A 15,165-nucleotide genomic window follows, 5' to 3' on the forward strand; every position below is an offset into this window, starting at 1 on the left:
TTATTAATTATTATTTATTATTATTTATTTGTCATGTGCACAGAAAAGAAAAGAAAAAGAATCAAAACGAACCGACGCGCTGAAGGTGGCCAAGGAGACCAGAGCCATCCGGGGATCTTTCGAGAGTTCGGCCGGGTCCTGGGTTTGGGCCCCTGTCGCGCCAGCCCTACAGGGACTGGAATGGGCCGGGCCTCGGAGTTTGAACCTCGGCTCCCTCGCCGCCCCGCTTGGGCCACTGGAGCCTGGCTGGGCACCGGCAGTTCCCTTAACTATTCTCTTTTCTCGTTTTCCTTTTCAAATAAAAAGGCTCGAAGGAGAGAGAGATCTGGGCGAGGACTCCAAGCCTTTACGGATTTGTTTAAGGATTTTTATTTATTTTTCACTTTTATTGACTTTGTTTCTGTTATTTCGAGTCGTCACGATCCACGGGTGAGGAGACATGCAGGGCGCATCGCCGCTACCGAGAGAGCAACTACGGGGCTGGGCGGCCCGGCCGCCGGCGGCCCAGAGCCCACGGGGCACGGCCGCGAGGGGCGAACCTAGGGGCTGGAGCTGCCACCTCTGATCTAGCCTCAGGGAGCAAGGCAGCCGGGGCAGGACTGGGGAGAGAGGCCGAGGGGAGGATAGAGACAGAGAGACAAGAGACGAAGACTGAGAGAGACCGAGACAGAGGCGGAGAGAAGCAGAGATGAGAGATGGAAAGCGGAGCGATGGAGAGGAGAGATGAGGAGGAGAGAGCGAAAACACGGAATTACAGAGAAATAGCCAACAAAACAGAGGCGAGAGGAGTCCACAGGACCATGTTCGTCATTTTGCATAGAGATTTCTTTTCTTTCGTCATTTTTTGTAACATAAAAAAAAGCCCCCCCTCCCCCAGGACGTGCTGTGCTTTAGTGGGCGTGTAGCTGTGTCCCCCCTCCCCCCCAGCGAGCGGCGACTCTCAAAGCACAGACAGCGGGGCGTTATCTACAGGCAAGGCGGGCGGGCACCTGGGACTCTACCGGGAGAGGCGGGGCGGGCGGGGCGGGGCGGGGTTATATACACGTGGGTTCGCCTTCACAAGACACACACCTTCTTTCTACAAAGCAGCAGCCTGTTGGGTGTTTTTGTTTTCCTTTTTTGCAAAGACCATCATATTAAATAAATGTAGACTTGACTTTTTGCGGTTCTGTTCAGTTCCTGCCAGAGGAAGGGGATGGAGGTGGGTGGAATGGGCAGCCCCCCACCTTCCACTCCGCGCAGCTCAGACGCCGGCTCACAGCCGGTTCCTACCACCGGCAGATTGAGTCTGTGTCGGGGCGGGGGGCGGGGGTCATCAAGTAACTGCTTGGGGGGACCAGTGCCGCGGCCTGCAGAAACTGGTCCTGAGGCAGGCACGGGGACAGCCTCAGGTGGGGGCGGCAAGTTAGGGAGAAGAGATGCAGAGCGACGTGGGATCGGAAAAGGACCGGCAGGAGGGGGAGCTGCGAGGTGGGTAGACGGAAGAGACGCCGAGGTAGGGGCAAGGCGGGGGCTGAGAGTCTGGTCACTAGTAGGAGCCTGGGCCCTTGCGAACTGGGCAGTTCAGGTGGAGCTGGGAAGAACCAAGGGTCGGACTCTGTGGGTGCGGGCTGCTGGGGTCTGTGTGCCTTGGGTCGCAACTTTGGAAACGCCTAACGATCCCCAAAGCGCATCCCTGAAGCCCGGCCCCCACGCCCCCATTCCATTCCACCTTCTAGGCAGGGCACACTCAGAAGGTGGGGGCTATCTGGCTGACGCCGGGATTCGGACATTTTCCCGAGGTCTCCGCAAGAGGCTCTTCCTCCTTCTGCAGAAAATCGTTTTGTTCTTCATTTCCTTTGCCCAGTCCCTCCAGCGAAGCCTCGCGGCGCCCGCCGGAGCGTCCGAAGCGGGCTGCTTCGGGGCTGGGCCAGGCTGCAGTCCGCGCTGATTGTGTGTCACAGAAGCGTGTCCCCCGCGCGCAGCGGCGGGCCCGGCCAGAGTCCGGCTGTGCTGCTGGTGGGCTCCGGGGCCGGCTCGGGCGAGGCGAGGACGAACTGGGTCGGGCCCTCCTCGCGACGCGGCGCAGTCCAGCAGGCGGGGAGAGGCGGCGGGCGGGGTTGGAGGCGGCGGGCCCGGGCCTGAGGGTCCCGCCCGCTGCTTCACTCGTCCTGTCCCGCCTTGGACAGGGTGAAGTGAAGGGCTGGAGGGGTCCTGGGAGGGGGGTTGGGTCTGGGGCGGTGACCGGGAGGCTTCGGGTCGCGTCGATCCTCCCTCCCTCCGGGGCGGGCGGTCAGACAGGGACGATGTGGAGGCCGAAGCTGTCGGCCTGAAGCTTGATGTGGTCCCCGCGGTAACTAGTGGCGGTCATAGGCAGCGGCAGCAGCGGCAGGGGCGGAGCCCCGGGGGGCGGCACTATAATAATAAGGGGAACCTGGAAGTTAACACAGGAGAAGAATGGGCTGGGTGAGAGGACAAACAGGAGAACAAAAAAGGAAAGAAAAGCAAAGCAGAGACCTCCCGTGCTGGGGTCTAGCAGGATCCGTGCAGGGAGGCCTTGGCTGAGCTGCGGGGCCGGTTGCCCCCAGGAGAACTGCATTCACCGGGTGGGAGAGGGACCCGATCGGTGACCGCCGCCGCCCGACTGCGGACCTCTAAGGGGGCCCAGGGTGGGGTGGCGCAGAGCCTTGCAGCCGCCGGGAACAGAGCGAAGCGGAGGGAGGGGCGGGAGGCGCGGGCTTCCACTAGGGATCCCGGGGCCTCAGAGCTGAGCTAACGAGCCTGCCCGGGCTGGGCACCCAAAGGTCCGGTGGCGGGCTGTCGAACCCGCGTCCGGAAGCCGCATGGCCGAGCTGGCGGGCTGGCGGACGGAGGCGCTGAGCCGCCGGCCAGCCAGGTGGCGGTACTCACTTAGTAAGGCGGGGTTGCTGAATCTCCAAGCCTCGTTGTAGGCCGTGTACTGGGGGTGGCTGTACGGGTTGCCGGAGAACTCGCTCCCTGCGGGAGGGCGGGGGAGTGGGGATCAGACACGCGCAAGGCCAGGGCGGGCCCGACGTGCCGGGCCAAGGGCCTCCCCCGGATTCGAGGTGCAGATGTTTCGGCCAGGCGGCCGGGCGGAGACAGAACAATCCACCTGGTCCGCAGGGGGAGGGCCCGTGGTGGTGGTGGTGGTGGTGGTGGTGGTGGTGGTGTGTGTGTGTGTGTGTGTGTGTGCGCGAGTGTGGTGTGTGTGTGTGTGTGTGTGTGTGTGTGTGTGTGTGTGTGTGTGCAGAAGCACCGACGCTCCTCGCAAAGCGGCGTGGAGGTAGTTTCCGGGCGCTCCAACGGAAGCGCTCCCTCCGAGCGCTCCAGGAGGGTTTGTTCTGAGTTCAGGGGCACCTACGCCCTTTTCAATGGAGACTCTGGTTCTAGGAGCCACAGCCCCACAGGGTGGAAGCGGGGGAGGGTGGCGAAGGCAGGCCCTCGGGACACTTTGTCCCAGAAAGTCCTGGGAATGGCATCTCAGCACGGTGCCAATGCGAGGGGTGGGGGCTCTGCTGGGAAACACTCCTCTCCCTCCTTTCCCTCTAGAGATTTGATACGTGGGCCACGCAGCAGGAAAAGGAGGCGGCGGGAGGAGGCAGGTGGACTGCCCGCGGGTTCGCAAGCGGTGAACGGAGGGCCCCGTGGGCTGGGAGCCGTCGGAAGCTGCTTCCCTCCCTCCGCGCGAGAAAGGCCAGGCCCCCGGGTTTCCCCCTCGCCCTTTCTCCTGTGTGATGACCCCAGACTGTTTACAGTGATCCCTAACCGCGGGTTAAGTAGAGGAGAAGGGGCCCCTCTCAGAGAGGGAGCTGGGGTGGGGGTGGGGGATGCAGCCACTGGAAAGCCTGTTTATTGACGAGGAGGGAAAGCATGCGTGCAGCAGGATAATGAGCTTCTGAGCTCAACTGTGACCAAGAGGAACTGAGCTATCTCCTTCCCCATCGCTAATGAAACAAGTGTAATTTCCTCATCAGCACTAGATTCTGTTTAACGACTCCCCCCTTGCCACCATGAGCTCTCTGCGGTTCCCCTCACCCCCATCTCCTTGCAGACTCCCCCCTCCTGCACCCCCATCTCTTTGAGACCTTCTCCAGCCTCCACCTGCTCTCGCCTGGGACCTTCCCAGAAGAATCTCCTTGCACCCAACACTCCTGTTCCCTCTACTCTAAATCTGGGCAGGAATCCCCCTACTAACACCCTCAACTCTCTTTACCCAGTTCCTCCAGCCCCCTGTTCTGCAACACCAGGCAGCAATCTCCCCCTCTGCCATCCCCCTCCCCTAGCTCTGCTGACCAAGGGTTGTCCCTGAATGGCCCATTCAGGAATGGGGCCAGTCACCCTATTCTATCCCCCTCCTTCCATGAGAGCTGAGCTTCAGGGAGCGGGCACACAGAGGGCACCCAGCAGGACAGGATGCAGGCCCAGTGACTCTCATCCTCTTTAAGACAAGAGTTTTTTGGTGTTGATGTGAATAGGAACTTAAACTCTCCCTCTGGCTTCAAGCCCAGCTCCCAATCTGGGGTTAGGGGTTGGGGAGAGCACAGCTTCCAGGTATAGTTACCAGATCCTCCATATGGCCCCTTTCTCTCTGATCCACACAGCCCAAACCCAGCTCCTCTCAGAGGGGGACATGTCAGAGCCCCCAGAAGCAGTGAAGGCCCAGGGCTCCTCTGAGATGTACGGGTGCTCTAGATTGTCTCTCTGAAGCCAGCCTCTCTGGTTCCTGCCACAGCCTGTCTTCTGTTCCTCTTTCTTTAGGGACTGACTCCCTTCTCTCCCTGGGGTAGGGTTGGCTCCTGGTCTTCCCAGTGGGTTGGTGTGGACCAGGGTGGCTTTGTCTGAGTGACTGACATGCCCCTGGAAATGGTTCTTGGCTCCAAGTTTCCATGGAAACCAGGGCAGGCTCTTCTGAGCAGTGTCAGCTGGCTGGGGGTGGGCTAGGGCACTGAGGGTGGAGCTGAGGCCAAGTGCTCCCCGGGCACAGGCTGGGATGGGTGGGCACTGCAGAGGGGCCAGGACATACAGGAGAGTGCACAAAGGGGGTACTTCTGCAGGCTCCCTCTGTGAGGTGCTCAAGAGGGAGGGTGAGGGACCCCCACTGTGGCCTCTAGGGAGACAGAGGGATAGAACAGCAGTAGTTTGTGGTGGGGGGAGATATTGGGCCTCCCCCCACCCCTAGTCTCAGACTACAGACCATGCAGCAGCTCACCCACAATTTAGCTACCCCCACCTAAATTAGGCAGCTGCAGCTGCGTCACATACCAGGCACCATTCCTGCCAGGGTGGAGGTGGGGTAGCTTCCCTGGCCAGTGGGGGGCACGTGAGGGGGGTAACCAGGCAGAGTGGTGCTCGCCATGTCACGACCTGGAAAAACACAAAGGGGAAGGGGTGAGGCCTGGAAGAGAGGGGCCTGCCTCTGCTCACACCAGGGTACTCTGTGAAAAAGAAAGTATTGAGTGCAGACACGCAGGAGCAGAGCTGAATGAGAAGGTCCAGGTGGGTCCTTAGGTGTGTCTAGCTTGTCACCTAAATGTCCCATGATCAGTTGTGTGTATGCATCTCTGCTCAGTGTAGCTCTCTGTGTGCCTCTATGCATGTGTGTGTGTTTGCCTTTGCTTGTGTCTCTTTCTAGCCCAAACCCAGATGGAGAAGGGAGGGAGATGACCTGGCTTTACTCCTCCTTCCCAGTGAGACACTCAGTTGTATCTCTCCAGTAGAAAAAACAACCTCTATCATCTTGCTCAGCTCTTCCCTCTCTGGTGCACATGGTTATTCCCTGTCCTCTCCAAGTGAAGCTGCAGGTGCTGGGCCTGGCGGGTGTGAAGAGCAGGGGGTGGCCAGTGGGCCATTTTCCTGTTAGTGTTTATGACATTTAAGTGATAGAAAACCATCTCCGAAGCAAATCAGGAGCTTTGAGCCAGCAGTACAAGTGAATTAGACCAAGTTTCAATGAGCCAAGTCTGCTCTGCCCACTAGCTGCTGGACTTCTGTCCCTGGAGGTGTCTATTGTTAAGAGTCTGGAGAGTGGGAGGAAGGGCTTTCCTACTGTCCTGGAGTGAAGGCAAAGCGTGCCAGTCTGAGGGAGATACTCATGGTCCACAGACATCTCTGGAACACATCTGTCCCTGAATGGCTTTCCTTCCTTGCAGACCCTCTCCATTGCCATGAACTGGTCACTGCCTCCTTTGCAATTTAGCATGCTCCAGTCTCTAACAATAATTTGCCCTCTCCCATACTTTCATGCCCTAGAGACTCATTCATCCTCTCCTGGGTCCCAGGTCCCATCTCTCCTCTCCATATTCCCCTTAGTCTCCTCTTCAGCCAGTGCCACTCTCCCACTCCAGTGCCTCTGTCCAACCCTGGGAAGAGGTGTGGCTGGAAGAAGTCACAGAACTATGCATCTCTGGCCCACTTTCTTCTCATCGATGGCGCTAGACCTCATCCTCCTGATGGCTATTCCAAAGTGCTTCTCTCTCTCTCCTTGACACTCTCCCCTTAAAGTTGACCTCACCCCCAACTTCCCTGAAATGTGTGAGTTTCCTCACTGCTACTTTAACATATCTGAGTGATTCATCCTTCCCTAAGTAGACAGAGACACAGCTCAGGCCTTTGCATTCCCAGCTGCCTGCGAACCTTTTCATTAGCTGTCCCACTGTCACCTCAAACCTGACAGAAATAAAAGTGATCATCTTCCCTACAGTCAGTTCTACTGACCCACTTGAAGACCATCAGACCAAAACCTCTGGAGTTGTTCTTGACATAGCTCCCACCCACCTCACCATATGAAGTCGGTCACTAAGTGCTGTCAGTTTTCCTTAGCAATGTCTATTACATCCATCCTGTTTCCATTTCCGCCATCTGTGTTCCCTGCCTCCACATTCTTCTTCAGTCTATCCCACGTGTGGCTACTTGGTTAGCCCTCATGAAACATTGCTTTCATCACATCATTTCCCTTGCAAAACCATTGCAGATCCTCTGTAGTCTATAGTTTGAATGTTTCTCTGGCAGTCTAAAGTCTACTAGGCTTTCAAAGCCTCTCTGGTACTCATCCCACTCAGCTTTCTCAGCTCTGATTCTCACCCCTCCTGGTTTAGTTTGACTGCTGTCACTGGCTTGGGTGCTGTGAAATCTCTGCTTTTGCCATGTTATTTTCTTCTTACTATCATTTCCCTCTCCTTCCAGCTCAAGCCTTAAAACCCCTGCTGTTCTACCTATCAGAGAAGTTTCTCTCTTCTAAACTTTTCTATAGTTTCTGTCCTCCATGGTTTACCAGTCACTATAGTTCACGAAGCATCAGACCTATTGTTTGCTTCCTCAAACAGATCATAATGAAACCAAGGGCAGGCCCTGTCTTCTGCTCTATCTTGGAGTTGAAAATATGGTAGATGCTCAATAAAAATTTACTGATTAATTCTCTACCAGTCTATTGGGTTTAATAGACTTAATTAATGAGCTTAATTCCAGGTGGGTTATATTGTTTTCTGTTTCATATACGTTGGTGTCCTTTGGAGAGGAAAAGCTGAGCAAAATGTAAATTTTAAACCTGCTTTTTCTGTACAAATAATTTGAATAATGGATTATGAATTTTTATAAAATGATGAAAGATTTATATAGGATGATGAAAATGAGGGACTCATAAGTTGTAAGTCAGCTTTATCATGCCATGGAATGATAGTCTTCCTACCTATCTACCATAGCTAATCTCTTACATCTCAAAACTGAAGAGTAGAACTGTCAAACAGAGATCACTTTGGACTCCCAGAGAGATAAAAGAATCTATGTTTGCTTTGTTGTGGGTTTTTTTTCATTGACTTCTATTGTCAACTAAATGTATGACCCTCTTGACTATCTCTCAGTGGAGAGGACCAGAAATGGACAAGTCAGCAACATCTGTCAATTCCTAGGGAGATTAGTGATATGGCATTTTGTGGCCAAAAAAGTCCTAAGATAGAGGACAGTTAGGGAGGATGTAGAGGCTTTGGTGGCTCAGACGATAAAAGCATCTGCCTACAATGCAGGAGACCTGGGTTAAATTCCTCAGTCGGGAAGATCCCCTAGAGAAGGAAATGGCAACCCACTCCAGTATTCTTGCCTGGAAAATCCCATGGACAGAAGAGCCTGGTAGGCTACTGTCCATGGGGTCTCAGAGTCAGAGAGGACTGAGCGACTTCACTTTCACTTTCAGAAGTTTTGAATTACAAGAATATAGAAGACCAATTCTTGGTCTTGCAACCCTAATGGCCACAAAACAGCCAGGAAAAGAAGGAGGCTTCTTCTCAATAAACAGGAGTTTAAATGCATCTGAATTTTGATTTTCAGCCACATGGTTCTCATAGCTTGTTACACACAAATTCCCTGTACTCTAAGGTTGTGTCACACAATACCTTACCTAGCTTCAGGAGAGAAGAGGAAATGTGGGATAACCAGAAAGGTGTTTCCAGCTACCTGGAGGCACCTCTATGCAATGGTTATTTCCGCTGGATTTTTCTCTTGCAAATAATCCAGCTTCCAGCCACAGAACTGTTGATTGAGAGACACATTTCTAAATTCTATTAAAAAAAAACAACTGAATCTGGGAAGTGCTCTTCAAATATTTTCTAAGTGTGAGATGAGGAAAAAGCATAGAAAGCTTCCTGATGTTCTGCACACAGCTATGCTTCTACTCTCCTGGATTCTGTAACATCAGTATCACCACCAAGAAGTGCCTGTTCAGGACCCCTGAGCCAACAAAGGTATAAGCCACTGCATACAAAGTACTCTCCATGGCTTCATTAGCACACAGGTGACACCTGAAGAACAGAAACAAATTGACCAAACTCTTGCCAGAGCCATATATCCTTCTGGAACACCATTGTCAATAATGGAAAACACATACTGCAGGAAGTTTTCAAATTACCAAGACCATCATACCATTTGCCCAGCAGCATTCTGTGAGCAAGCCTCTTTCAGTGAGTGGATATGAATGGGTAATGGAATCTGTGCAAGGAAGAATCAACAGAGGACTGGGCCTTGCATTACTACAGACGAGTGGACAAGTGGGAGTGGAGACGGACTCTAAACCTGTATGACAGCATAACCACCTTCTTCAAACAAACTGGCAAAAGTGCAGAAAGAGGAGAAAACAGCTTCAGAGCAGAATACATGGCTATAAAATATGTATTATTTGACAGACGTAGGAAGCAGTCAAGCATTTGCTTTGCTCACTGATGATGCCAGGAACATGAAAGCAGCACCAAGCATCACACATGAATAAAACCCCACATATTATAAGAGGATGGGCATTTCACTTTGGATAATTGTTTCCTAAGATGACAAAGTTTTAAAGATGGAAGAGCCTTTGAGATGTTGGGTCTCACTTCCTTGTTTTAAAGTTAAGAAAATGGGGGCACAGAGAAGCATTGTGACTTTCCTATTGCTGCAGAGCTGGTAAATGACAAAGCGTGAAGCTTTGTCTGTACCACACTGCCTTTCAATGATAACATGAAGCCAGATCCTCCCCAAATGCACCAAAGAAAAGGAAAAAGAAGTCCTCTGACAAGCAGAATCTCATATTGTCACCACTGTTATTAGGATAAGGCAAGAAAAACAGGACACAAAGAACAAAATATTGACACTGAAAGTCTGCAGTAAAACTCCACGGGGTGGGGTATTAATCTCCTTTGAGAGTTTTCTGAAAAACAAAGAAGCTCTTCAAGAAACAGGAGTAGTTGAGAATCTAAAGTACCCAGAAGTGTTAGAAGCACTGTACTTGATGAGGATGTCTTCTCAGTTCAACTGCAGAAGTCCCTGAAGATTCTAAAGCCAATTTCTACAGCAATCACTACATCTGAATCAGACAGTGCACTTTTGTCAGACATTCCTTACCAAATGGGCCAGATCAAATCAACTGTTTTGGAGAAACTAAGTGCAGTTCCTCTTACAAGTACAGAGAAAAGCAAAGTGAGAGTTTATTAAGAAAATTTCAGTCCCTGGTTAATTTATTCTACTTTGTCAGCTCTAAGATCCAAGGGCAGAGCTGTGTTTCTACTTGCACCTAGACTAGCTAGCATTCACTGAGCACCTACTAATTATGCTAGGCGTTGTCCTAAATATTTTCTATATATTATCTCATTTAATCCCAATATCAACCTATGATGTGGATCTGGTTTTTTTTAATCCACATTTTATAGATGAGAAACTGAACCTCAGAGGGGATAAGTATTATGTTCAAGGTTTTACAGCTCATAGATGACAGAACCTGGACTACAGAACAAGCTACGTATACTTGGAAATGGGTTCTAGAATGACATTCTCAAATACTATAGACCCATAAAATAGGTATTTGGTCCAGGAAAGTAACATGGGATTATGCTAAGCAAATCCTTCCTATAATAGAACATTGTGTCACTTCTTGTTTCTTGCATATTTCAAGTTCTTCCATTTTCTACAGCAAGTGTTTTAAACTGGGGATCACCAATACTATAGGGTATCATTGATGCGCTTTAGGGAGTCCATATAAAGCTATGTATAAGGTGTCACAGTTATACTTATGCCATACTTAGATAGCTTTTTATCATGTTCTCAAAAGTATTCATGACTCAAAGATTAGTAGGCAGTGTTTGTAAAAAAAAAAAACAAAAAACAAAGACACTGATTAGTAAGAAAGACACTGGTTTGTTTGAAACTATTGGAATTGTACCAATAAACCAGATCATACAAAGAACAGTAGAATAACATGTGAAGAAACAGGAAGGCTTATCTCAAGTAAGACAAATGTCAGCATCCAGAAGACCAAGGAAATAATAAAAAGGAAGCCACCAAAGCAGCACAGATGCTTTCACTCAGTGATGGCAAGACAACAAGACTTATTAGACACAGATTTATACAGTAAAAGTTATATTCAATGAGCTTAGAGATGCCTTCCCTCAGCATCTTTCTCTGAAAATGAGCGCTTTTGCTATCCACTTGACACTATGGAGGACCCTAAGGGGAGAAAACATAACTCTTGTTTTACTATCCTAACCTCAAGTTTTGTCTGCTTCTCACATGGTAGTGAAAATGAAGACATTAGATTGCTTCAAGGTTGGCAGTCTGTGCCTGCATTCGAGACAAGCGTTTATAATACTTTCAAGAATACACGGTTATTAAATTTGTAATTACTGTCTAAATATACTGTACATTTACATTTACTACATCAATTATGATCACTTTAGGATCAACCCAAGTTATATAGAACACATCAAAGTAACAATTTTAAATCTGTAAAAGATGTTTTAATAGGAGAGGGGAAGAGATTTCTACCTATTTCATTTTGTTCTTGATTTCTCAGGTTTCCAGATTCTCTGGAAGGTTTCTCCTGGGGGTCAGAGGTGCTTGTATGAGGGCCCCCAGCCCCAGGCTCTGCCTTGGCCCCATAGATCCTCATCCGGAGGTTGGCCTGCCCCGGGCTCCAGCAGAGGGGGCTGTTTCTGTAGCTCAGGGCGGCTGCTCTCCCAGCCAATCTGGCTTCCCACCCACAGCTGGACCTCTGTTCCCTGGGGTGTCCTGGGCAGGGATGCCACTCACAGCTATGTGGGCAGAGTGAGGCCTGCACCTTGACAGCCGACCTGCTGGACACAGTCAGTTGTGCTGTTCCTGCCCTTCTCCCAGCACACAGCCCCTGACTGGGCCACGCTAGCCTTCTGGCCCAGGGCCCCACAAGAGGTGCTCCTATAACTCAGCTGGACCATGGATGGAGCTGCAGCCTTAGGATCCTGGGAGAAGGACAGGGAGTGCTGGCAAGAATCACGTTCTCAAAGGACTGAAAGGGAACTTGACTATCCTCTAGTCTAAGTCCCTCATTTACAGAGGAGGAAAGTGAGGCTCAAAGAGAGGGGACAACTTCCCTGTCCTCTCCTCTTTCACTTCCCCAGGCTACCACCTTCTCTGGCTCCACGAGCAAGTCGAAAATAAAGAATGGAGTCTTTAGGTGCTGACACTCTGGAGGCTGGGCCTGGGCTCGCTGATGGGCTCCCAGCCCCTCGTGCCGGGTGGGCAGAGGTTAAGCCTGTTTGCACAGTCTCTCGATGCTCCAGGTCTCCCAGTTCCTCTCTGGCTTTATTTTGTTCTCTGAGAGCGCTGAATTGTCAACTCTAATCCTTCCGAAAGCGCAGCGTTTTTCAGGCTCTCTGTGTAAGTGAGACCCTAATCCCAAGGAAAACGGCCACTTAAGCTGCCAGAGCATTAGGCTGCTCTCTGAGCCTGCTGCAGGATTTCCTCCCTCCCTAGCCACTCCCTCTCCTGTCTCCTGACTCCACCAACCTGAGGAGGAGAGGGGAGGATTTCAGGCTGAAGGCGTGCAAAATCCTCTCCAAAGTAACAACTAACAACGGTGGCAGGGCTTGCCTCCCAAAGCTCAGGGCCGAAAAAGCGCTGGTTTGTTTGTCCCGAGGCTACAGCTCAGACCCTGGGAAGGAAGGATTCTGATTACCCTGGGGTGGGGGTCTTCCTGTCACCTTGTTGGGGTGACTGGCTCTATAGGAGAAACGGCCTTTTACTTAGGTGACTCCGAGACCACTAGGGACATTTCCAAGTCCTTGGTCCCAATACATACCTATAACATTCACTGGGACACCACTATTTAGGGTTTCTGGGCCTTCAGGAAAGGTTGGGTTGGCTGACTTCACTTTTACTTAGCCAACCTTTTCTTCTTGGTACGGAATAATGGAATAAATAGGTTTAGTGCTGGGGGATCCCTCCCCCCACCTTTGGAGAACTCTCCTTTGGGATGCTTCAAGCATCTCTAAATATCTACAGCAGCTGAAAATCTCCCTATAACCCAGCTAACCATGAAAACAGCGCCCAGTGTTCTCTCCCTCTCTTTTTTCAGCTAGGTCACACAGCATATAGGAGGATACTAGTTTCCTGACCAGAGATCAAACCCTTGCCCCCTGCACTAGAAGCATGGGGTCTTAAACCACTGGACCACCAGGGAAGTCCCCAGGGAAGTTTTCTACTAGGCAACACTTTTTTTTTGTAGTTGGCTACTATGTGCATTTGAAATAAAGATTGTTGATCCCTCAAAAATATTTTGATTCAAATTCAAACTGTCCTCTCTCCTTGATCTCTAAATAAATCAGTGAGACCATGCTGTAGAGGGCCAAATACAGTGTATTTGGCATGCTCAGCCTTTGGGTCTCATGGATGGAAGGAGGAGATGAAGGGAAGAGTCAAGAGGAGAAGCCCAAGTTAACGGGCTAAATTTGAGTTCAACTTAGAAGCCCATAGAATTACATCTTTGCTAAGATGCCGGAGAGCCCTTTATAACTTCTTCCTCTTTCCCATGCCTCTCCTTCCCTCAGTGGCTCCATTAGCAGCCCCAGGTGCTTCTGTCCAAGGCACCCTGCTGGGGAGGGCAGCCCATCGCTGCTGGGATAGCTGGTGAGCACAGTCATGGGTGTAGAATTGGGGCTGGAGATTAGGGTGATACAGCTTTTATTGTGTTCAAATTTGACCTGACTCTCCCAGTCCTAGAGTAAGTTAATGACTTTTCTTTGCAATATCTTTTCTCTCTAGAGGTGGACTGGGTGAAGGAGGAAGGGAAGGAGCCTTGATCCAATGACTCCCGAGGCTGCAGACCCACAGCACCCACATTATCTGTCAATGTCTCATTGCTATGGAAATGCCCCCATAATTAAATCAGAGTTGATGTCTGGGGGCTGGTGGTCCTTGGGGATGTGTCTGGAGGCCTCAGGGATGTTTGGAGGAGGCTAGCCTCTTATCAGTGGGCCTTCTCAGCTGAGGAGAAGCCCTCTTGGCTTCGTCCAGCCGCCATAGCAACGGGCTCTATGACTTGCCATGTGTCTGAAGTTGCCCTAGCCCTCTCCTTTCAAGGTTGGAGAGAAACTCTGATGTCTGTGCCCTAAATTCCTCTAGCTAATCAGAGGCTTTGAGCTGACTGACAAGGCTAGGAGACTCCCAGCCTCCTTCAGAAACATTTCTCAGCCTTTATTACCCTCTCCTCCCCCAAGGGGCTGGCCAAGGGCTAAGCTGTTTGTTTTATGGAGGGAAATGCAGTTGCATTGGAAGGGGGTTGTTAACTACAGGAAAGAGGCATTTCCTAGAGGTCCTCAGGACTCCCGGAGCAAGAGGAGGGTTTCCACACCTTTATCTGCTAAAAGGCCACTTCGCTCACCATCCCAGCTGTGGGTAAGGAGGCTGAACTTCTAATAGTCTGCAACCTTTTCTCAGAGGCTGAGCCCACACAACTCTCTCTAGGCCCCAGGGGCCAGCCCCTGATTTTCTTTGAACTTTGCCTTACTGGTTTCCTCCACATCTACTCAAATTTACCAGCTTCCAGAAGAACCCCATCTTCTGCTCCCTCCCCTGCCGTGGGTGGTATTTCCTGCTTAGGCAGCATCCACATCTCCTCCCAGATCTCAGCTACAGGTTCCTGAAGAGCTGAAGTCTCTAGGCATCAAGAGAAATTTCCCTGAGCTCTTGAATAAAACCAGCTTATCCCCACCAGGGTAGGGAAGCTAACAAGGCTTTTTAGAAATTTCCCCATAAGGGAGGACTGGACCATCCCTGCTACAGTTGTCCAATGTTCAGACATTTTTCCGAAAGGGAAGATTCTCTGCTGAGACTTAGCAGTATGGGAGCTTGGATAAGAAGGCGACAGGCTCTACTTTCAGGGCTGCCTGGGGGTCCTCTCTTTCCATGCCTCCAAGTCCCCAGAAAACGCGATCTAGGTGTTTTCTTTGCCCTCTTAAGGTCACTATTACCTGACTAGTTGCTGAGCAGTGGTGAGGAAGGGGATGTGGGATCAAGATCTGTGACTTACACAAAACATACTTTTAGACGAAGGAATAAATGGCAACCCACTCCAGTATTCTTGCCTGGAGAATCCCCAGGGACAGAGGAGCCTGGCGGGCTGCAGTCCATGGGGTCACAAGAGTTGAACACAACTGAGTGACTAAGCACACCCACACATACTTTCAGAAATAATATTTAGAATTTTAAACATGCTTACTATATAGTTGCTTTTGGATTGTTCTGGATTGTTTCGGATTGTCATTATCTCTAATTCTTGGGGGGTATTAATTGTTCTGCCTATTACTTCTACTAACTCTCCCTCATAATAGTCTGTATTTATATGAGGTCTGTCATTTGTTGTAGTGAGCTCATCTTTAGTGGTGGACTTGTTTC

At 50.8% G+C, this 15,165-nt stretch overlaps 1 protein-coding gene across 4 annotated transcripts in view; it reads right to left on the minus strand.

Annotated features, from left to right (window-relative positions):
* Positions 1-353: 353 nt before the first annotated feature.
* PAX2 (paired box 2) overlaps positions 354-15,165 on the minus strand; it is a 79,729-nt gene continuing 64,917 nt past the window's right edge. For 2 of the 4 annotated variants that reach the window (XM_081548358.1, XM_081548336.1), the window contains 3 exons: positions 5,263-5,364; positions 2,890-2,976; positions 354-2,394 (listed from right to left, as the gene is read on the minus strand). In XM_081548358.1, coding sequence (XP_081404484.1) covers positions 2,273-2,394; positions 2,890-2,976; positions 5,263-5,364 — 311 coding nt within the window. In that variant the 3' untranslated portion in view covers positions 354-2,272. Of the gene's footprint in view, positions 2,414-2,889; positions 2,977-5,262; positions 5,365-15,165 lie in introns of all 4 variants that reach the window. The other 2 variants (XM_081548368.1, XM_081548347.1) reach the window with 1 other exon arrangement.

The sequence above is a fragment of the Giraffa tippelskirchi genome, chromosome 2 (assembly GCF_054371585.1).
Source record: "Giraffa tippelskirchi isolate mGirTip1 chromosome 2, T2T-mGirTip1v1.2.pri, whole genome shotgun sequence".
Taxonomy (NCBI): Eukaryota; Metazoa; Chordata; class Mammalia; order Artiodactyla; family Giraffidae; genus Giraffa; species Giraffa tippelskirchi.